The sequence below is a fragment of the Petromyzon marinus genome, chromosome 72 (assembly GCF_048934315.1).
Source record: "Petromyzon marinus isolate PM22_M1 ecotype Great Lakes invasive population chromosome 72, UKy_Petmar_22M1.pri1.0, whole genome shotgun sequence".
NCBI lineage: Eukaryota > Metazoa > Chordata > Hyperoartia > Petromyzontiformes > Petromyzontidae > Petromyzon > Petromyzon marinus.
Genome location: NC_133738.1, coordinates 8,887,501 through 8,911,598, shown reverse-complemented (window position 1 = coordinate 8,911,598; position 24,098 = coordinate 8,887,501). Strand labels below are relative to the sequence as shown.

Genomic DNA, 24,098 nt, shown 5'->3' with positions numbered 1-24,098 from the left:
TCCCTTCTACGTGACTTTACCGAAAGAACCAAGAAGATGAGCGCTCTGAACTCGCAAAATTGAAAAAGAGAGATGACTTAGTCATTCTCTCGGCCGACAAGGGCAATGCTAATGTCATCATGGATAAAACTACATACAACAACAAAATCCAGGACTTTCTTAATGATGGCAGTTACACCAAAATCAACAAAGATCCTACTCACCGCCTGGCTACAAAAAACAACAATAGCATTACCAGTTCGACTTCTCTAATCGAACCATTCAAACGGCTCTCCCTAAAACCTTCTGCTACTAGACCACCCAGATTATATGGTCTTCCTAAAATCCATGAAGAAGGTACTCCACTTCGACCCATCGTTTCCACTATCAACTCACCTACCTACAAACTGGCCCGGTTTCTGTCTGACACCTTGCTTCCATTCACGGGCAAGACTACCTCAGCAGTACGTAACTCATCTCACTTGAGCTCTATAATCAAGGGCATTTCACTGTCCCCAGATGATTTGCTCGTCAGCTTTGATGTAGTTTCTCTGTTCACCAAGGTTCCTGTACTTGACATCTTAGCAATAATTGAAGACTTAGTCCAACATGGACTGAAACCTGATGTACCTACTCTGGCTAGGCACTGCCTTACCAACACTTCCTTCACCTGCAATGGTACTTTCTACAAACAAAATGAAGGTACCCCCATCGGTCCCCCCTAGCGAATGTTGTCATGGAGAAATTTGAAACAGATGCTATCCAGACATCCACCCAACGTCCTTCCTTGTGGAAGAAATATGTAGATGACACTTTTGTCATTTGGCCACATGGCCTGCCAGCTTTGAACCAATTTCTCAACCACATCAATTCCATACACTCATCCATCAAATTCACCATGGAAGTGGAGAAGGATGGTAAGCTACCTTTCCTGGATGTTTTGTTTGAGAAGGGACCTGACGGCTCGTTGGGACACTGTCTACAGGAAATCCACCCACACAGATTCCTATCTGAAACCTGATTCCCACCACCATCCGGCACAGAAGAATTCCCTCATCAAAACACGACACCATAGGGCCCACTGCATTTCCGACCAACACCACCTAGCCAATGAACTGGAACACGTACACCAGGTCCTCAAGATGAATGGGTACTCGGCCCGCATTATTCGCAAAGCTGTTTCTCCAACTATGGAGAAACAACCCCCTGAGAAGCCAATCAAAACCATCATGTTACCATACATAGCAGGTGTTACCAAAAAGATTTCCAAATTCTTAAACAAACACAAGATCCAGGTCCGATTCAATACAGTACACAAAATCCATGATCTAATCCCATCTTATATTCTTGGTTCTTTTGGTAAAGTCACGTAAAAAAAATATAAAACAATAAAATGCTCACAATCCCATCTGTGAAGGATGTCATTCCTGACATGCAATATCCTGGGGTTTACAAACTGTGTTGTACCTGCGGCAGCAGTTACATCGGGGAAACGAAACGACATGTCTCGGACCGTGTCCACGAACACAAGGCAGATCTGAAACACGGCAGAACCAATACCTCTGCCGTAGCTGACCATTGTTATAATGCTGTGGGCTCACATGATATTGTTTTTGCCGAGACCAAGGTACTCTGCAAACCTTCGGGCTACTATCAATAGTTTGTTCATGAAGCCACCCAGATATATAAACATAGACATAACTTCAACCGAGAAGATGGATACAAATTGAGCAATCATTGGAAGGATGTCATTAACCTGGTAAAATCCTAACCGCATTATGGTTGTTGTCTATCATATCTGCCGGGTACGAGTGTATTTTTCCGAGTTAACTTCCCCACCCCCGCATCCCCAGCTCTCTCGGCCTGCCACTTCCAGCCCCGCCCAATTCCCCCATCCAGCTTCATGTCCCTCTCCGAGCGTCCACGCAGCGCTCCCCTCCCCCTACCCCCCCTCTCTCTCCCCCGTTGCCCCTCCCTCCTTTCTTACCTATATAACCTTTCTCTCCCACTTCAGCAAAAAAAACTCTTGCTGTGGTTTTCCCACCTGAAGATGATTGCTTGTGTTGCAATCGAAACATCGTGATTTATTTAATACCTACATGACTTTAACGAAAGAACCAAAGAGTATAGAAAAAACCTTGGTCGGAACGCAGCTAAAAGGCGTGGTGACAGAAGTGGCCTAACTGCTACTTTACATCTCTAGGTTGCAATCAACTCATTGCTCAGCGTGAATTTAAACATCAACTCGACCATGGGAACAGACCTGAATCTGACCGTCAGGATGGAGGCTTTGGATCCGGGCCCTGGCCCAGGTGCGGTGGTTTGTGCTGTACAGAGCGCACAGCGAGCCCTCGGCAAGATCGGCGCCAGACGCCGGCGCAGCGGCTGCACTGCCCTGAGCGAGCGGCCGCGGCTTCCCACCAAATCGCTCCTCCAGCATTTCCTTCAGCCTGCGCGCCCCGCACACACATGACGCAATGCGATGTCCGCACACAATTAGAAAAAACGCCACAGTCCAAGTGCTATGAGGCTCCATCCACACGGTGGCGCTGCTACACAAAGCAATGAAGCACGGCTGTTACGAAGACTTGGGGAGGAGTTTGGTCATTTGTGGAAACAAAAATAATAAATTATCACGGGACCTATTTTCCAGCATCGAAGTATAATAAGTAATATTTAAAAAAACTTTTAAAAAAACACGCTTTTATGAAATGTACCAGTAATGGCAGAACTCCACGACTCCAGGAAGTGGCCCCGAAGCTTGCCATAACGTATGGGACCGTGGTCAATAACAGCCGTCAGTTGACCGTGGAAAATTAGACCCAAGCCGAAACATAACATATAAAAAAGAATGTTGAAAAAAATATATTTTTTCATGGTAGAATATAGTATTGTCATCAGTATGCTATAAGTATACCAAGTTTGCAGTCGATACCACATTGGGAAGTGGGTTAAAATTGAGTTACAAGATTTGAGGATACAACGACAACGACAGAGTTAATAAAAAGCGTGTAAAAAAACAAGAATAGGTTTAACCCTTTCTGGCAATAAAATAGGTGTTAAGATGTTCAAACACCCAAATAGATACCATTACATTTTTCATGAATGGAAAACTTGTTTCTCTAGTCCATTCCGCGGGCCACCAGTTCAACGTTACTCGTAACATTCAGCAATTCCCTTGCGGCAACGCAATGTGCTGCAGGTCAACGTTTTGGAGGGCGTTGGCTCTGCGTGACCGATCGAGGCCCAGAGTCCTGGGCTGAGCAACATTCGAGACCGCCGCGGGTCATTGACACGGAGCGGTCCCGATGAGTCGAAACGCCGATCAAGTAAAAGCTCGCGACCGCAAGTCGCCGCGTCATCCGAACAAGCCACGTCCCCGTGGTCAGGGCTGTCAACTTTCTCGCCCAACTCAAGGCGGCTCGCTTTGACGCTGCTGAGCACGCTTCCACGTGTGTTCGGTATGGCGGCAGGCCGTTAACGCTCCATGTAGAGCGGGCGCTTACGTTTAACTCGGCTGTCTGCGCCGCGATCTACAATGTTAGCCGAAGCGCAGACTTACTGGGGATCTGATAAAGCAATCCTGAGTACTGCCGCTATGTATTTGGCCTGACTGTATGGCATCCGTGCACGTGGCGCCTGCGCGATTGGCACCTGTATGCTTGTGGGTAGGAGATGGGTGAGGCTGTGGATAGGGGGTAGGGAAGGGTGAGGATTGTGGGTAGGGGGTGGTGAGGCGTGAGGCTTGTGGATAGGAAGTAGGGAAGGATGAGGATTGTGAGTAGGGAGTGGTGAGGGATGAGGCTTGTGGGTAGGGGGTGGACACTGTGGGAACTGTGGGTACTGTGTGCACGCCCTCTAAAACCTTATCTGCAGCGTGTTCCGCGGGGCCACGAAGGGAATTGCTGAAACCTTGTGAATGTTGGACGGTGGTCGGCAGTATAGTGCCGCGGTACCTCGCCCAGTATACTCGTCGTGGGTTCCATTCCGACCGTGATGCCTGCTGTATATTTGGAGTTTGCATGTTCCCTCCGTGGTCACGTGGATTTTTCTCTGGGTCCTCTGATTTTTCCATCCACAATTAGATTCAAGATGCCTTAAGAATATTTGCCTACTATAAATTTCCACATGATAACCCCCTTTGTTGAGCTATTCTTTGTAGCAAGGGCACTTCTGAAAAAGAGCTATATATATAGCTCAGTTGGCACTTACCTGGTAAAATAACAGTTTAGTTTATAGTAGTATAGGAAAAAGAGAAATGCAATAAACACATCACCACGCAACTTTGCGCATACGGAGACGAGCCGAGCGACCGCAGAGGCGAGGGGGAGTGCGGTGATTCTCACGTGGGTAGGAAATTTCCGAGCGCTTCGTCGGGCTGCAGGTAGAAGGAGGCGGGGGACCTGACGAAGGAGACGAAGGCATGAGTCGGCATCGTCGTCGTGCCCCGGCGAGCTCGGCCCGACCACCACACAGCCGCAGCCTCTACGCCACATGGCCCCTCCGGCACGTCCGTCTGCACCGCCGCTCTTTCTTTCGCCAACTTCAACTCCTCCAAGGACACCGAGCTGCGGTAACACCAAAGGGATAAACGCCCCATGCTCTACAAGTCGCTACTAAAATACGCCGGTAACGGTCCATGTTCTCCCGTAACGCCGCGTTTTGTTTTCATAACGTAGATTGGAAAACAATGAATGTATGAGAGGACGCATTTTTTTTTATAACGCAGATGCGAATTGGATAGAACGCAATCGCAGTGAACTACGTCGTGAGAGTAGGAATACGCAATTGTGCGGCTGCCTCGGCGTAGCATCATCGCACAAGGCATCGGGATGCTGCTGGATGCTTCCAGATGCTACCCACGCGCCTCAGTCTTTGTTCAGCTTGCGTACGCATCTCACGTGTGATCGCAGACTGTTGCTTTACCAAATATAATTAGTCTCGCTTTGCACACAACTTTGTTGATTAAACTACGTAATAAAAATTTTGTTCCTGGGTAATAAGTGTTATTTCATAATTGCTCATGCCTAATAAGTATACAAAATGGCTATTATTCCCCACAGACTTTGCTTTTGTGACCAGTACAATGATATTTTGAAATTTACCTATTTTCACATGAGAAAACGGGCAAATTTTTGTCAAAATTAACGCGTATTTATACTAAAGTAATAAAAAAAATTACAAAACATTTGGAAGCGAGTAGTTTTTCGAGATTCCCGATTATACTGTAAATCACTTTCACGAATCAGCCACCAAATATCGTCTCCCACCATGTTCTTGTTATACTGTCCTTGGTAGCGGCGTTCAAAGTCCATTATATCCTGGAAGTGCTCGTCTTGCTCCTCCGAGTACGCTCCCATGTTCTCCTTGAATAGATCAAGATGAGCATCAAGGATATGGACTTTGGGGGACATCCTACATCCCACTGTGCTGTAGTTCTTCACCAGTGTCAACCAGCTCCACATAGTATTCGACCTTGTGATTGCCCAGGAAGCCACAAACCACTACGACAAAGCTGTTCCAAGCCGCTTTCTCCTTAATAGTGAGCTTCTTGGGAAAATTCATTGCACTCCAGGATCTTCTTTATCTGTGGCCTCAGACAGCTTAGGGAAGAAGTCTTGAATGTACTTGAAGGCTGTAGACTCCTTATCTTCGACTCTGACAAATTGTTTGATAAGGCCCAATTTGATGTGCAGTGGTGGCATCACCGCCGTCCGGGAGTCCACCAGTGGCTCCCACTTGACGTTGTTCCTCCCCACAGAGAACTATGTCCGCTGTGGCCAGTTCCGCCTGTGGTAGTGCGTCTTGGTGTCCCTCCTGTCCCAAAGGGAAACTTTGTAATACCGCCTTGGAGACCCATCAGGAATGCCACCATTTCAAAGTCTCCAATGACCTCCCAGCCGTACTCATCATACTTCAAGGCGTCCTGCAGAGTATTGATGCTGTTGTAATCCTCTTTGAGGTGCACCGAGTGAGCCAGGGGAAGAGATGGGTACTTGTTATCATTGTGGAGCAGCACGGCTTTCAGGCTCCTGGATGAGCTGTCAATGAAGAGGCGCCACTCATTCTGGTTACAGGCGATTCCGATTGCCTCCAACAGACTGGTCACATTGTGGCAGAAGCAGAGCCCATCTTGACGGGTGAAGAAGCTACAAAAAGGTTGGCGACGCTTCCTTCTGATCTGCGACTTGCACACTTTCATCCAACAAGTTCCACTGCTTGAGCCTAGATGTCAAAAGCTCGGCATTGGACTCGGTGAGACCAAGATCTCTGATCAAATCGTTGATGTATTTTTGGTTGGGGTAGTATAGTATGGGTTTCTCGCCTCAGCTCCACCTCTGAAATTGTCATTTGGATCTACGTCTTCCTCGCTTCTCGACTTGCTACTCTCTTCTAAAGACGGCTGGCTCTCTCTCTGGAGGAGTGGGTACAGGGAGCTCATTGGCAGTGTGGCACCGGGGTGATGAATGAAGGAAGGTCCAGATACGTGATAGCAGGTGCATTCTTGCCAGTCCGACGTTTGGAAGGGTCCACCATGCATAAGTATCAGTTGCTTGAGTAGTCAGTGGATTCCCACCAAATTCTTTGAATAGCGGAACTTCATGGCTCTCTTTTCCCCTCTGTAACCATCCTACAAGAATACATTTATTTCACCCATGACTAATGTGTAAGAGATTCTCGCAACATTTTCATATATATTTTTTCGAATAACATTGAAAAATGTAAAAAAAACTTTTACATTTTTTTTCAATTTTATTACATCAAATTCCGAGCAACAATTGTCCACTTTACCTTCCAGAGTTTTTTTTGCATTGCTCAGGCGAAATGAGGTGCCCAGGCTTTATCTTGATCCCCGACAGGCATGCCGAAATATGCCTTGTAGGCCTCGCACATCTTAGCAGATGCTTCCACTGAGTACTTTTTCGCTCGTCTTGATAAATCGGCCACAGGCATCGAAAATTGCATTTGCCGGATGCTTGCAGCCTCTTGATGCCATCTCAGAAAAATGCAGATATGTAGCCACTTAGGCAGCTGGAACTAAACTGAACTGGTGGGCTTAAGGCCCCTGTCTTTATACTCCTAATTATATTCCTGGAAAGTTCTAGAATGTTCGAGAAGTTTACTCAGCACTGAATCTATCTGGAATGTTCTGGAAAATAGGTACATTTCAAAATATCACTGTCCTGGTCACAAAATCAAAGTTTGTGGGGAATAATATTAATTTTCTGTACTTATGAGGCATAAGCAATTAGGAAATAATACTTACTACCCAGGAACAAAAAAAAATATTACATTGTTGAAATACAACCCCTTAATTCCCATTGAATCAACAATTGTAATTATAACGCGATTTTTCCAAAACACGATGTTCTTCAGGAACGCAACTACCACAGCGTTATAGGAGAATACGACTGTATGAATTTGTTTCCTCGAGATTTCAAACGTCTTGAGTCTCGGTGCATCACTGTTTGTTGGTGTTGCTTGAGGCACACAGACACTCTTGAGTGCAAGAGAGCTCCTGAAGAACTCAAAGCTCACATTAAAATCTTGATTTGAATTTTAAAAAATTATGTAAGCTATTAATGAACAAAGGTGCAAGACAGGCAAAGTCCTAATCGTGCAATAATGGCCACAGATGTCACCTATAACACACTTTGAATGTTTTGATTTAAAGCTTTGGTGACTGCAGGGATTCATATTCTTGGTTCTTTCGGTAAAGTCACGTAGAAGGGAAAACAATAAAATAATTTTGTTGTTTCATATTTTTATTATTTTATTGTTTCCCTTCTACGTGACTTTACCGAAAGAACCAAGAATACACTTTGAATGGACTGCGCTTTACAAAGAATTGAAATTGTTAATAACTCCCCGCAGGGAGAAACAACCCCCTGAGACGCCAATCAAAACCATCACGTTACCATACATAGCAGGCGTTACCAAAAAGATTTCCAAAATCTTAAACAAACACAAGATCCAGGTCCGATTCAGTACAGTACACAAAATCCGTGATCTAATCCCATCTGTGAAGGATGTCATTCCTAACATGCAATATCCTGGAGTCTACAAACTAAGTTGCACATGTGGAGGGTGTTACATTGGGGAAACGAAACATGTCTCGGACTGTGTCCGCGAGCACAAGTCAGATCTGAAATACGGCAGAACTAACACCTCCGCCGTGGCTGACCATTGCTATAACGCAGTGGGCTCTCATGATAGTTTTTTCCGAGACTAAGGTGCTCTGCAATCCTTTGGGCTACTGTTGGATATGCGCCTTTTTCCAAAATTGATATTAATAATATTTGCCGACACATATTTTTTTAGAGAAAATACTCTACCGTTCCGTGACCCAATGTGCTAACAACGTGATAAGGGTTACATATGATCAATAATGAGTGCGGTACTGCGTGAACAATTCAAGTATAATCATTTATTATAAAGTTAAGGTTTTTATTTAGATTAGCATATGCATGTTTTAACGACTCTCTCACCAACAGAGCTCGCGTTACGCGGCGGAATTAACACCAGGTGCTGGTGTCAAAGTGAAACAACCCAGTCATTGATGAGACTGTGTTGATACTGTGTTGTAATTCCAAGCCGAGAGTTGTATCTTTTAGAGTTAAGGTTTAATTAGAAATAAATTGATTAATGCAGAAGTGGTCGTGTGATTATTTCCTGAAATCTATGCATAAGAACTGGTTATATGAACTTGGTGACCTAAAATATAAACACACTAATCCACTCAATAAACGTTAAAGCGAGAATAATTGTATTATACTGATCGATAATACGAAGTTAAACAGCGAAGCCGAGTTGACTCTGGCATACCGCATCACACTAGCAAAACGGCATACGATTAATTGTATTATCCCGATTGATAACCGACCCTCGTCAATGAGGCGGGGTCTGATTATCATAAAGGCTGTCATGAACATAACCACACCCACTCGCATAAATTAATACAATTATCCCTCAAACTAGCATAATTTATGCATATAATTACAAAAATTAACATAATTTCGGACAAATTATTAAAAATACAAATTTCATTTGATTTAAATTATTATCATATTTTCATAACCCACATATACAACACTACTATCAAAGGTTTGTTCATGAAGCCATCCAGATATACATATAAACATAGACGTAACTTCAACCGAGAAGATGGATACAAATTGAGCAATCATTGGAAGGATGTTATTAACCAGGTAAAACCTTAACTGTGTTATGGTGTTGCCTTCATATCCGCATCTCCAGTTTCCTCAGCTTCCCACTCCCAGCCCCGCTCACTTTCTCCCCCCCCCCCCCCCCGGCATTTTGTTTTTGCTCCCTCGCTCCTCATTCCCTCTAGTGAGCAGCACTACACTCCTCCTACCCCAAACCCCACTCTCTATATCTCCTCCCTGGCGCCCTCGCTCCTCATTCCCTCTAGTGAGCAGCACTACACTCCTCCTACCCCAAACCCCCCTCTCCATCTCTCCTCCCTGGCTCCTCCCCCCCTCTCTTACCGATATAGCCTCTTATTACAAGCCCTTTTTCCCACTTAAGCAATTGTTTTCTTGCTGTGGTTGTCCCACCTGATGACGGACGCTTGTGTTGCGCCTGAAACGTCGTGATTTAATTCATTTTATACCTACGTGACTTTACCGAAAGAACAAAAGAGTATGGATCCCTCCAGTCACGAAAACTTCAAATCTAGATTGGATATGTTTATTGCCTCAATACAAGGCCATGGCTTCCTTCATGCTACCAGACCCTAACAACCACGACATACCTGGCACTCCCACCTTTAAGGATTTCCCCTCACATCACCACCATCATTTGGTTCTTGGGCTTTCCCTCGGGTCCGCGACCTCCGACAGCCACCCAACATGACAATGCAAGTCCCAGAAGCCTGCCACCGTCTCCACGCTGCACGTGCGTCTCCTCCTCTCCCGTTGTAAACCTCCTCTCAACTCCCCCACAATCATTCTGCCATGTCTTCTAATCTCAACTATTTGGTGCTCATTTAGCATTGACATGAATGGGGATTGTGTCCAGACAATCCAGGAACCCATCCATAGCATCCAATTTAATTTCAATGGCAAGTCCCGCATCGCCATTCAAATGAATGGAATTCTGCCAGAACAGTAAAATGTGAAAAATGAGAAGCGCCTTAGCCGAAGACGTGGCATCCAAAAAAACAGGTTCACAGAATTCCACCCAACGGATAAGTAAAGTAAAAAAATTGCAAGTGCATACTCTCCTATGCTCCACACTCAAAACTCACAGTAATCGTTCCCTAACTTATCCCACAGCCCCTTAATCTCCCCCTCATAACTGCCACCATTAGTTTTCCTCTTCATCTCCATATATAAAAGGCAAAGTTGTGATTATGTGTGTCTGTTCAAAATGTTTAGCATAATTCCTGACATGCAACAAACTTGAAATTTTACATGTGGGTACTTTCCAGACTGTACACCATGCAAAAAAATTAAAATACACTTTTGTGTTTTTTTGGGGGGGGGGAGCTCAATAATGCATATATGTTTTACACGGCAAGTGTGCTGTGACATCAAATCTGTCATGTGACCCGCGCATGTGGAAGCGTAACGCATTGTCGTGTAGTGGTTAGCGCGCCGCGCTACGAACCCGGCGACATGAGTTCGCTTCCCGCTCACGGCCAACACCGGTGACGATTATTTTAACTGCTCCTGGGCCTCCCCTAGGTCGACTCAGCCTCAAACGAGTAACTGCTGTGGTGTCTGAACATCGCCACTGGGGAGACAAAGGCGGCCGGGCGTGGTGAATCCAAGTCCCAGGCGAAGCCGGGTAGTATTCTCATATGGCTTTCACCCATTCCTCATTCATTCAATCTATGCATCGTCGTCTGTCATCAATTTTGCTTTCACCAAATTCCCGCATCACAGATTAGCTTCGCCATTGCTTCCTCTTATCAATTTTATTCACTTCATCTCCACAATTACATTCATACGCTGTTGTACCGTTAATTCTTTGTAAAGTGCCTTGGTTAAGGTGCTATATAGATTCCTTTAAGACAAGATCAGTGTGCAAACAATGTTCTTGTCCGAGATTTGTGCTCGAGATACGTATTTATTAATACATTTAGAGCAACCTCCCAGCTTACCCAAAGTTTCAGCTCACTCGAGTGCGGCTTAGGAGGTTTCCCCATATGTGATGTTTCTACCATTTTCATCAGAGCCATCATTTGATGATAGAGCATGTAACAATGATCTTGCCAAGAGGCGATGAACAGAAAAGCCAGCACTGTCGGCTGATGGGGGCTGAGGTGCTGCTGCGAGGTTTCGCGTCCGCGTTTGGTGATTGCATTTGCACCCCAAGTCCATACCGGAGTCCAAAACGTTGTGCGAAGCCCTCATCCACCAGCATCTTGCTCAACAACTGGGCCGGTTCGACAAAGAGGTGCACAGACACGTGATTGCCACTTCTGTTATCTGGACGACAAAACCACACACGCATCCCACAGCAGGGAAGAAGACAGGAGTTTAAAAACATCTGGTCACACAGCAAGACTGCAACCGTGTAGCAAAGACGGAACAGGGGAATGTCATGAATATTCCAAGGTCAAGGATGTAACAGAGGTTTAATATTTACTGGGGTTGAAATGACAGCTACAGTTTCTCGGTCTGACAGGTAAGCTAGAAAAACTCAATGATTCGGACGTATAACAAGGAAATAGCAGGAGACGATGCAGTCCAAATTGACAGGAATGAGGCAAGACATTAGATTGGTTTAAAAGAAGTCAGTTATTGGCAAAAAGCAGGCAGGATAAAAACTGCAGGACAGGCAACGTCTTAAGATAAATCATCATTATACATATAGTTCTGGTTATAAGTGCCTAACGCCTGGCACTGTACACTTTGCGTAACGCTGGGTAGGCTATGTGGATCCAAGTGACGTCACAAATTATCCAGTAGAATTTCTGCACACATTGCTAACACCATCTGGAATGCAGCCTTATTAATTGGTTTTGAAAAAAGTAACCATTGTAATGTCAATTCGAAATCTCAACCCCAAAAAAAGATTATGCAATGGCACACTGTCTGGTGATTCATGAAATGCACCGTCATTTTGTTATGGATGACATAATTTCAGAATCCAATCGTAGAGATATTGTCTTCATTCCCAGAATTGATCTGGCACCGTCAGATTGTAATGTACCAGTTATTTTGAAGAGAAAACTGTTTCCAATCATTCCTGGATTTGCTATCACTGTCAATAAGCCAAATGACAAACTTTTGAGTATGTTGGACTTTACATCAATGAACCTCTTTTTTTCCATGGACAACTTTGTTGCTTTGTCAAGATGCAAAAATCCAACCAACATCAAAGTGCCGATTCAACAAAATTAATCTCAAGGAAAACTTTTGGAAGACGATCATCAATTTACACCAAATGTGATAACGACATTTTGCTGGATGAAAGCCTTCTCTCACGCTTTGTCAGTCCTCACTGGACACCTGTAAAAAAGAGCTCTGTAGATAATCGGATTCCTCCTGCAGTATAAATAAATATTCTGATTAGGGCCATTGGGTAATTGGGGTTGTTTGACCGTAGCCTACCACACTGCTCAGTGCGGGTTGTTGAAGGGCGAGTCAGTCAGGACCAGTTCCAACACTGCTGTTAACCACCTCCAGACATCACAGATGAAACTGTCAGAGCTAGAAATAAGAGGATTGGTAATACATTATTCTCTTTACAGGTACCAGTCTTAGGCACACCTGCATTTGCAATTACAGACAGTGGCGACCGCACTGCATGTTACATTCAAGTGGTGAGCTCACTGCATGTCACATTCAAGTGATGAGCTCACTGCATGTTACATTCAAGTGGTGAGCTCACTGCATGTCACATTCAAGTGATGAGCGCACTGCATGTCACATTCAAGTGATGAGCTCACTGCATGTTACATTCAAGTGGTGAGCTCACTGCATGTCACATTCAAGTGATGAGCTCACTGCATGTTACATTCAAGTGGTGAGCTCACTGCATGTCACATTCAAGTGGTGAGCTCACTGCATGTCACATTCAAGTGGTGAGCTCACTGCATGTCACATTCAAGTGGTGAGCTCACTGCATGTCATGTTCAAGTGGTGAGCGCAGTGTATGTCATGTTCAAGTGGTGAGTGCAGTGTATGTCAGGTTCATCTGGCGAGCCAAGCAATACATTGCCATGCATTACAGACCGGTAACCAAGGACCACAGGTGCTTGTTGTCCACTATCTGGTGGAAGCGTTCCATGGCCGCCACTGTCCAGCACTCTCCGTTTGCGCGGATGTCTGCCAGCGTGCACGGCACCGCCTGGATAGCGCAGCGGCCGTGTGGGGCATCGCCACACATTCACACACGCAGGCAGTTGCCACAACAGACACCGCATCAACGACGGGGGGGGGGGGGAGCTGGCAGAGGCAATGCAGGATAGTTGGGTATTGGCAAAATGCCCTCTCTGCAAGTATTCAAAACACCTCCAATTAAAAAAAAAAAAAATTGAAACGATTTATACTTTTACCAGTTAAGGCCCAATGTGCTATATACCTCTTATTCAGAAGGGGCCTGGCTATCACAAATTATAGCTCAACAAAGTGGTTGACTTATCACATAGAAATATATAGCAGCCCAAATACTCTCAACGCATGTGTCAATGATTCTAAATGTAGAGGGAAATCAGTAACATTTTAAAATACTTCTTTTTTTAAACACGCTTTAATGAAATGTACCATACTCGTAATGGCAGAACTCCACGACTCGAGGAAGTGGCCCCGAAGCTTTCCATAACGTAAGGGACCGTGGTGATTTACAGCCAATGTCAGTTGACCATGGACAATTAGACTCAAGCCGAAACATCTATATATTTATAAAAGGGAAATTTGTGAATGTGTGTCTGTTCAAAATGTTTAACGTACTTCCCGACACGCAACAAACTTGAAATTTGCCATGTGGGTACTTTCTAGACTGTACACCATGCAAAAATTATAAAAATACACTTGTATTTTTTTTTGGGGGGGGCGCAATAATGGATATATTTTGCACGGCAAGTGAGCTGTGACGTCACATCTCTGTCACATCTCTGTCACGTCACCAGCGTTACGCAGTGTGCCTGCTGACGTCACGCATCCCCCCCCCCCCAAACCCTTCGCGTAGGCCCTGTATCCCGCACAAATGCGCGGCTGGGGGGGAGGGGAAATAATGGATATAATAAACTAGGCTACAAACTTTTCATTTGCCATGTGCCTAGTTCCCATACTGTACACAAAGTAAAACGTTTAAAAAAAGACATTTGTATTTGGGGGGGGGGGGGAGAGAATCACCATGAAGTGTGTGGCGTCAACCCGCATACAAGACTGGCGAGAATCGATATTTTGTGAGCGTTTGTGGTATCGATTAAACGTGAATAGGCCGATTCTAAAGAAATCTACAACCTTCGGTTCCTTTGCTCAATTTAAAGAATCGAATCTTGGCGCGCGAGCGAAAGTTTTTATTTTCACCGCGCGTTGGGTTTTATTTTAATTAATGAGGTAATGATCAAAGTTTTATTTTCATTTGTATGTTGTGTTTTTAAGTTTTGAGAAGTTTTTTTAAATTAATTTTTCCCTCGGGCAACGCAGGGTACTTGCCGCTAGTAACATATTAAAAAATAATGTTTAAAAATAGATGTTCTTAATTTTAATGATATAATAATATAGTATTGTCGTCAGTATGCTATAAGTATACCAAGTTTGCAGTCGATACCACATTGGGAAGTGGGTTAAAATTGAGTTACAAGATTTGAGGATACGACAACAGGGTGAGTTAATAGAAAGCGTGTAAAAACGGAGGGACCCAGAGAAAATTCCACGCGGCCACGAAGAGAGAGAGACACGCAAACTCCAAATATACAACAGGCGTCGTCAGGGTCGAGATCGAACCCACAACCTCCTGTGTCGTCAGGGTCGAGATCGAACCCACAACCTCCTGTATACCGGGCGAGGCAGTTAATATCTCCTAACCACTGAGGCACCCTTGACCTCTAGGATCACAGTCTTAAAAGAGCCGTGTACTACTGGGGCCCTCATTTCCTGAGCCACTTGGTCACCCGCGACGGTGTGCAGTGTGCTTCAGGGAAGTTACGCAATGCAAGGGGTGAGCGCATTCCTCAATGCTGCTCTAGACACTGCAGGAGAGCCAAGCAGAGATCTTGACCCTGTAAATCTGCATTCTTTCCTCACGGGCGTCATATGCTGAAAACCTAAACAGACTCTTGGAATACCACTGTGTGCGATATATATCCAAATAAGCAGGGAGGTCAGTTTAATACGTAGGAGGCATCGCGACCAATATTATTCATAAGAGGTTTTTTTGGGGTTAAATCACGTAAAAATAAATGTGTGGTTAATCCGTCACCACCTGATACATCCAATTAGTAATGTTTGTCACGTAAACAAAACGTGCCAATTCGTTACGAGTACAGCACACCGGTGTGGAGAGTAAAGCCACAACATTTACAATTTGAGTACTGTGATGTTTCGCCGGTAGTTAAATCCAGCCATCATCATCGGATTTTCGGTAGTCCTCTGTACCATGGGGCCACATGTGGTGGGTTATAACTTTGGTCAATGCAAATTATTTTAATTACCAGCTCTGGCAGTTGTAGAAACATGTTGCCCAGTTTGCGTATGCAGGACACCGAGGTGCGCTCTGTGTTCCCGTAGTCAACGTATCTCACCTCCACATCTCCCTTGCCCGGCAAACCTACGGGGGGAGAGGTTACGCACAGCAGCACCACAGAGACGATCGCAAACAACTTTGCAGTCACGAGCCTAGAGGCCGAGCGAAACTGAATTTCTGGATTCGGCCGAAAATGAAACCAGACTGAAAGTAAAAAATTGACTTTCGGCCGAAACTGAAAGTAAACCGAAAGTTAACTTTTTGGCTTTGGCCAAAACGGAAACGATGCCAAAAGAGGCCATTTGCCAACTTTTCGGCGCAGAAACCAAATTTCGGTCAGCCTCTAATTAGAAGACCATGGTTGAGGCTGTAACCTCGCTCCTAAGCTGCTGCTGCTGCTGACGTGTGTGTGTTTGCAGCCTATCGCATAGGATTGTCTGGCGCCGACTGACCGGCCTATAGGCATAGTGAGACGTAGCACGAGCGTTATATTCTAAAAATAGATCTTCGGTTGACGAATGATGACCGAAAGTCAATATCAGTTTCGGCCTAAACCGAAAGTTAACTTTTTGGCTTCGGCCGAAACAGAAACTATGCCGAAAGAGGCCATTTGCCAACTTTCGGCACCGAAATCGAAACCGAATTTCGGTCGGCCTCTACACGAGCCAGCTATGTCTATCTACGTCAGTGGTTCTAAACATGGGGGTGCGAGATGCCCTTTCTGGGGATGCGCGATATGGCCAGATAATTTTAGAAGGTACATAATCGAAAACAAATTAAGCACGGGCATGTAAGTACAACTACTGTTTCATCAAACCCTATGTGTTTATTAACATTATTTTTTTTTATTATTGAGAACCAAAGGGGTGCAGGTTGCAGTAAAGGTTAAGAACCACTGCTCTGGCAGTAACGACGCACAATGTGAGATCTCATCAAGTAAAGAAAAATAAAAAAAATACTCTTTGGTGCTTTCGGTAAAGTCAGGTAGTTAGAAATAAAATCAAATAAAACCAACCACGACGTTTCGATCGCAACACAAGCAATCGTCATCACGTGGGACAACCACAGCAAGAAAAAAATGCTGAAGTGGGTGAGAGAGCTGTCGTGGCACGAGGCTATATAGGCCCCTGCAGTCGATCTCTCCAGTGCTGCCACGGTGGTCCACTTTACTCCAGTGGTCCGGGTGCTGCTGCGGGGTCCACTTTCTGCCACGCCTCCTCCCCCCCCCTCCTTCTCTCTCCCCCCTACTGCCGAGGCCTATATAACCTCGTGCCACAGCAGATCTCTCGCCTACTTGAGCAGTTTTCTCTTGCTGTGATTGTCCCACCTGATGACGATTGCTTGTGTTGCGATCGAAATGTCGTGATCTATTATTTTTGTACCTACGTGACTTTACCTAAAGATCCAAAGATTATAGTTAATGTACAGCCCCCTTTTATATTTCCACTGCTGGATGAAAGCTTCCCCAACTCTTTGTCAATCACTGGGGTTGTTTGACCAATAGCCTACCACGCTGGTCAGGGTTCGCTGTTGAAGGGTGGGATCGGGACCAGTTCAGGCCCTGGTGTTAAACCCATCTCGAACGTAAAGAGGATTTTCTTTAGTGTATTTTTAAAGCAACAGTTGAGGGCGTGTCCTGTAATCTGCTACGAAAACTGAACTCGGCAAACCCGACGTGCCGAGTTCAAAAACTGAGCTCAGCCCAAGTCTCTGTTGCCAAATGTATTTTCACAAAAATAACACATCCATTATAACATAAGGATTACTACTACAGCATGTTTAACAGGAACACCTCGGCAAGCCAAGATAATTTTCCAGGTCTGTAATGGCAAAGATCTTGCAATAGTAATAATCCCAACTGACCAATGTTTGCAGGTATTTTTGTGAGCGTGAAATGTTTAGCCAAGACTATTCACCATGTGTTTTTATTTCGGCTACTGAAGGAACGAGGGAACCTGAGGAAAGCCCCGTCCATAACAAGAGGGAAAACATACAAACTTCACATCGAAAGGCACCCTAGTCGGTAACGGAGGACAGGTCCTTCCTTGCTGCAAAGGCACGAGTGAGTGATAACGCTGCGCCGGTCCGGTCCCACTGCACCAGCCTCCATTCCCCAGAGTGGTGAAGTATGGACGAACAAACCCCTTGGCCTAAAATGGCACAAGGCTGATACGCTAACAGATTAACAAAAGCATGTAAAATATTATATGGTCGCTTACGGAATACAGCAAAATTTAAGTTCGGATGAAAGATTAGGATACAAGGTCGCGAGATGTTAACTACCTCACCTTGTATACAGGAAGTCGTGGGTTCGATCCCGACACTGACACCTGCTGTATATTTGGAGTTTGTATATTCTCCCCATGGTTGCATGGATTTTTCTCCGGGTCCTCCGGTTTTTCCCCTCCACATTTACAACATCACGCATTTAAGAGTGTTTGGCTGATATACATTTAGACATGATGAGCTATCATTTATGATAGCCAGGTTGCTATTGAAAAAGAGCTACATAGCTCAGTGTTGGGGGCTTATAAGTTTAATAGCTTACATGCTAACATGCTAATTATTAACCCCATGTACCAAGCCAATCCGTGGCATTAGAGACTAACGGTTCCGCACATACCGATGACCTGGGCACGGTACCACTGCTGGTCTGCGCTGAACTGGGCAACACAAAGCTGTCCCACAGTGGGATGCACGACCGTCCAATCGTTGCGGTAGTCCCGGTAGAAGCGTTGCAGAGCGCCCTTCAGCTCCAGCAAGCACTTTGTCGTGCTCACCTGGAAACCACAAAAGGCAAAGTATTTTGTTTTACGATGCAAAGCGAGTTAAAGCCATGACAGGGCGCTAGTAAAAAAAAACCCACTCCTTATACCAACTACAGCTGATCATCGATTATCCCCAGCACGATTATCCGGCTTCCAACATTATCCTGCAGTCTCAGGCCGATCGGGCGAGACCGGCAAAACCACTCCAATGGTTGTAACCAGTCCGGCAATCAGCACCGTGTGCGTGACAAAAAAGTAGCTATGCTTGATTTCAGTGTCAAATATTTATACAGTACATTATACACTGCATATAACTTAAATAATGAATATACTGGACGTATACGCATTTTTCATGACTAATAACTACAACAATAAAAACTAAAAATATACACTGCGATCTGCCAAAAAGTGCGTATAGGGTAGTGTATAGTAACACAGTGTATAATTCAATGTTGGGGGTTTGTCTATGGCAGTGTATAGTACGGTGTATAGTCGTGTGATGTAGAAAAAAGTTTAGTTGTAGGTACATCAATATAATGCATAATGTTAGAGCTCATGTTAGGCTGTGTATACGATATTATACAGTGTAGATTAGATTGGAAGGTATAATATTGTAATGTATAGTAGTCTATATTATACTCTTTGGTTTTATTCGGTAAAGTCACGTAGGTAAAACAAATTAAAATAAAATAAACATTTTTTTTCATTTGTTTTACCTACGTGACTTTACCGAATAAAACCAAAGAGCATGAATCCTTGCAGTCACGAAAGCTTCAAATCTAGAAGTAGTCTATATTCTTGGTTCTTTGTTTCCCTTCTACGTGACTTTACCGAAAGAACCAAGAATATGAATCCCTGCAGTCACGAAATCTTTAAATCAAAATATAGTAGTCTAGTTTATAGCATAGTTGTCACGCAGCACAGGACAGAGTAGCGCACCGTGGCTGTTTCTCTCTCTCCCCCCTCCTCCGTTCCGAGCATAGATTGATGTCGTTAATATTTATTTTTTTCACATCGGTTTATTGTATGGTAGTAGGGTATTTGCAGTTCTTTAGAAACTCCTTTTTTGTTTTCCACATAATCCACTAGCTTGATATACAGTTCTTTATTATTAAAATTTCCCTCCCTTTATTACTGCTAATCCTACATAATACACTACAGCATAATAGGACGTTGAGACCCCACACCGCCTACACGTTCCACAAGGAGTGACTAACTCCATATCTGTATTTGTCATCAATATGCTAAATTTCTCTGTTGATATGTAAACTCCTTTGTCAAGGCGCACTCCTCCTCCCACCCAGTTTAAAATACACTGCCAAGCTTAGCATGACAGAGTAACGCACCGTGATTGTTTCTCTCTCTCTCTCCTCCCTCCCCCATTTCGGGTCTTGAGTGATTGTGTTCACATTTACGGTGACTTTCAGACCGCAGCCCATTTCGCTGGCATTGACTAGAAATCTTTTGCATTCTCACGGATCGGAGTCTTTGCTCCGCTACAAGTTTCCTGCTACCACTCTCCCATTACATATATTTTGCTTCCTCGTAGTACCTTTCATGCGACGGTCAATGATATGGTGTATAGCAGATTGTATAATAATAAATAGAAAAATAGTATGTTTAATATAATGTATAAGGTAATATATAGTATCGTAATTGTATAGTGAATATACAGCAGTGTGGTATACAGTATGGTTTGTAGAATAATACAGTGTAATATTACAATGTATAGTCTAATAATGCAGTGTATAATTCAATGTTGGGGTTTGTCTATGGCAGTGTATATGACGGGGTATAGTCGTGTGATGTAGAAAAAAGTTTAGTTGGAGGCATATTATATATATCTTTTGCGACGTAAAATTGTAATGTATAATGACTTATTGTTAGTAGTAGGGTAGTTGCAGTTGCTTAGCGTCAATATGCTAAATTTCTCTGCTGATATGTAAACTCAGCTTATTTGAGAGTATATTGATTATATTGATGTAGTTTATATTTTAGTTTTTTTATCAGCTTACTATATGGTATTCATTATATAGTGTAGTATATACCCAGTTACTTAATGTTAATAGCTCAACTTATTGGAGAGTATATTGAGTACATTGATTATATTGATGGAGTTTATATTTAGGCTTTTCACATCGGTTTATTGTATGGTAGTAGGGTATTTGTAGTTCTTTAGAAACTCCTTTTTTGTTTTCCACATAATGCACTAGCTTGATACGTCGTTGTTTGGCTGCTGCAGTTCTTTATTATAGAAATTTCCCTCCCTTTATTACTGCTAATCCTACATAATACACGAGCATAATATGACTTTGGGACAACCCACCGCCCACACATTCCGCAAGGAGTGACTAACCCTATATCTGCATTTGTCATCAATATGCCAAATTCCTCTGTTGATATGTAAACTCCTTTGTCAAGGCTCTCTCCTCCCCCGACCCAGCTTAAGATACACTGCCAAGCTTAGCAGTGTTCATTAGGACGCTGTCTTTCCGACAGCTCTGTTTCTTCACCTGAGGACGGCTGCTTGCGTTGTGGCCGAAACGTCGTGAGAATTTTATTTTATTATGTTCTATTTTTATTATTTCCCTTCTACGTGACTTTACCGAAAGAACCAAGAATATGAATCCCTGCAGTCACGAAAGCTTCAAATCGAAAACCATACCAGGTACTTAATTGAGGCTGAGTCGACCAAGGGGAGGGCCCAGGAGCGGTTCAAAAAATCGTCACTAATGGTGGCCGTGACTGGAAATAGAACTCGGGTCGCCGGGTTAGGAGCGCAGCACGCTAACCACTACACTACCGTTCTAATGTCTATACACACACAGTCACACACTATCACAAACACATCCACTCCCAAATACACACGTACAATAGCATATACTCTCCCTACACAGACGCACTGTCATAAATACACAAACATCTACCCATGCAGCCTTTTAACAGACTGTTAACAAGCACCCATTAAAGCCGGCACAAGATACATGATACTCACACACGCACATAAAGACATTGCAATGCAAAGTATCACCCTGGAACAATTACAAACATGCACTCTCACATCACAACCCGGCTGTAGTGCACAGAAATGACGCCATGGTACATGAGAGGGTTATCTTGCTGGAAGCTTATTGGCTGTTGTACATGGGAGAGATGACAATCCCTAGCAACCACTGACTGGCAGGCCCAGTTTTGCAATGCTGCTGGGATACGCACAACAGTTCCAGATCCTACGCGAACCATTTCCTGGCAGAAAATACAGGGAGATCTCGCTCAACGCGATCCCGTACGTAAGAACGCCGATTCGTCACGGCGTTCTTTGTTCTGGAGAAGCAAAAAAAAAAATCACAGAATAATATCCCAAAATCCGCTTATGAGCGAGAACACGCGGCAGCAGCATCAGGACAGCAGCAGTGGGCAGCATCAGGAGCAGCGGCAGCAGCAGCATGATCAGCGGCAGGAGCAGCAGCAAGAGCAGCAGCAGCAGGAGCAGCAGGAGCAGCAGGAACAGGAGCAATAACGGCCGAGGAAACACAGCACCCCCACCCCCCCCCCGTGATAAGGTTGAGCCTGTGAGACTCCTTATCTATCCTGGTCTCGCGAGTTTTCACCTCCGAGAATGTAGGAGTACAGTAGAATGCACTCGGGAGTACGGTACATAATTCATCTCTATATTTAAAAGGGAAATTTGTGAATGTGTGTCTGTTCAAAATGTTTAGCATACTTCCCGACATGCAACAAACTTGAAATTTGCCATGTGGGTACTTTCCAGACTGACACCATGCAAAAATTATCAAAATAGAATTTGGTATTTTTTGCGGAGGGGGGGGGTGCAATAATGGATATATTTTGCACGGCAAGTGAGCTGTGACGTCACATCTGTCATGTGACCCGTATGCGGGCGTAACGGAGTGTGCCTGCTGATGTCACGCACCCCCCCCCCAACCCTCCGCGGGTAAAGTGAAATACAAATGTGTTGCAGGTCTAAGGCGTTCTTCGCGCAGCATTGGTTGATTATTTGGGTCGTTTACTGCCATACGCACCCTGAAAGTTTTGTGTCTGCAGCAAGCGCGTGTATGTGTACCTATGGACGCGCGTGTGTGTGGGGGGAGCGGTAGTGTAGTGGTTAGCGCGCTGCGCTACGGACCCGGCGACCCGAGTTCGATTCCCGCTCACGGCCACCACCGGTGACTATTATTTGAACCGGTCCTGGGCCTCCCCTAGGTCGACTCAGCCTCAAACGAGTAACTGCTGTGGTGTGTTAACATCACCACTGGGGAGACAAAGGCGGCCGGGCACGGTGGATCCAAGTCCCGGGCGAAGCCAGGTAGTATTCTCATATGGCTTTCACCCATTACTCATTCATTCAATCCATGCATCATCATTGTCTGTCATCAATTTTGCTTTCACCAAATTCCTGCATCATCACAGATTAGCTCGCCATTGCTTCCTCTCATCAATTTTATTCACTTCATCTCCACAATTACATTCATACGCTGTTGTACCGTTAATTCTTTTTAAAGTGCCTTGGTTAAGGTGCTATATAGATTCCTTTAAGACAAGATTAGTGTGCAAACAATGTTCTTGTCCGAGATTTGTGCTCGAAACCGGGTAGTCAAGCTAGTTTTATAGAAAAGATGTTTACCATCCATATTATTTGTGCTACTACCAGTACCCAAATGAAGCCTTCGTATGTTATTCATATGCTAGAAAATAGCGCTGTGGGGAACGCATCCCAATATATGTAATGGTGTAACGACCCTTTTCGCGCCGATTCCATGATCGCTCACTTCTCCAGGAACGCATATTGAGTGTTAAGCGAGATCTGTCCGTACATCATACGTTGTCTGTACTCAGGCCCCAGATTTCACCAAACGAGTCAACCGTGCGCAGTGGCATCTGAAGTCTACAAACAAAGTGAATGCATTAAAATTTGACTTAAAGCTTATGGGACTGCAGGAATTAATATTCTTTGGGTTCTTCTGTAAAGCCACGTAGATAGCGCCTCCACAGCTTCGTAGTCGTGGAGGCATATCAGCTCTCCGATCTTACATTTACACGCAAATTCCATCTCTAGCCCTGCCCACTTACCCTTGGGCTACACCCATCTCAAACCTATTTCACATCCTGCTTAAGCAGCTCTCCCACTATATTTTTTCCTGCCTCAGCAGCTCTCCCACTATTGTTTCACCTGATGACAATTGCTTATGTTGCGATCGAAACGTCATACTTTTTTTATTTTTCTATCTACATGGCTTTACTAAGGCTTTACTAAAAGACCCAAAGAATAAGTGAACACATTGTTTGTTAACACACGACAGAATGGTAGATTGTATCATAATAGTTAAAATAAGCAAAACTATTTCAGTTTCAACTGTTTGATGGGAGTAAATGTAAAACTTGTATCACGTGATTTGGAACTGTCCAGAAAAAAGTTTGTGCTACCTCAGTATCAACCATCTCAGTATCAAACCATCTCAGTGTCAACCCTCTCTTTTACCTCGCCCATTCTACGCCTGCTCCTCCCTGATCTCACCCCCAGTTTTATTGTATTTCTACACATATGTAGAAATACAATAAAATTATATTAAAATAAATCACGACGTTTCGACCGCAACACAAGCGATCATCATCAGGTGTAAAAAACAAATAGCGAGGGAGCACATAGGGTGACATCAACGCAAC

At 44.3% G+C, this 24,098-nt stretch overlaps 1 protein-coding gene across 5 annotated transcripts in view; it reads right to left on the bottom strand.

Moving 5' to 3' along the window:
* Positions 1 to 24,098, bottom strand: part of LOC116957289 (RING finger protein 17-like) — a 126,342-nt gene that overhangs the window by 56,001 nt on the left and 46,243 nt on the right. For 4 of the 5 annotated variants that reach the window (XM_032979346.2, XM_032979342.2, XM_076055739.1 and 1 more), the window contains exons 22-27: positions 18,269 to 18,425; positions 15,614 to 15,729; positions 13,188 to 13,302; positions 11,330 to 11,435; positions 4,326 to 4,547; positions 2,243 to 2,429 (exon numbers count right to left, since the gene is read on the bottom strand). In XM_032979346.2, coding sequence (XP_032835237.2) covers positions 2,243 to 2,429; positions 4,326 to 4,547; positions 11,330 to 11,435; positions 13,188 to 13,302; positions 15,614 to 15,729; positions 18,269 to 18,425 — 903 coding nt within the window. The remainder of the gene's footprint in view (positions 1 to 2,242; positions 2,430 to 4,325; positions 4,548 to 11,329; positions 11,436 to 13,187; positions 13,303 to 15,613; positions 15,730 to 18,268; positions 18,426 to 24,098) is intronic. The other variant, XM_032979344.2, reaches the window with a different exon arrangement.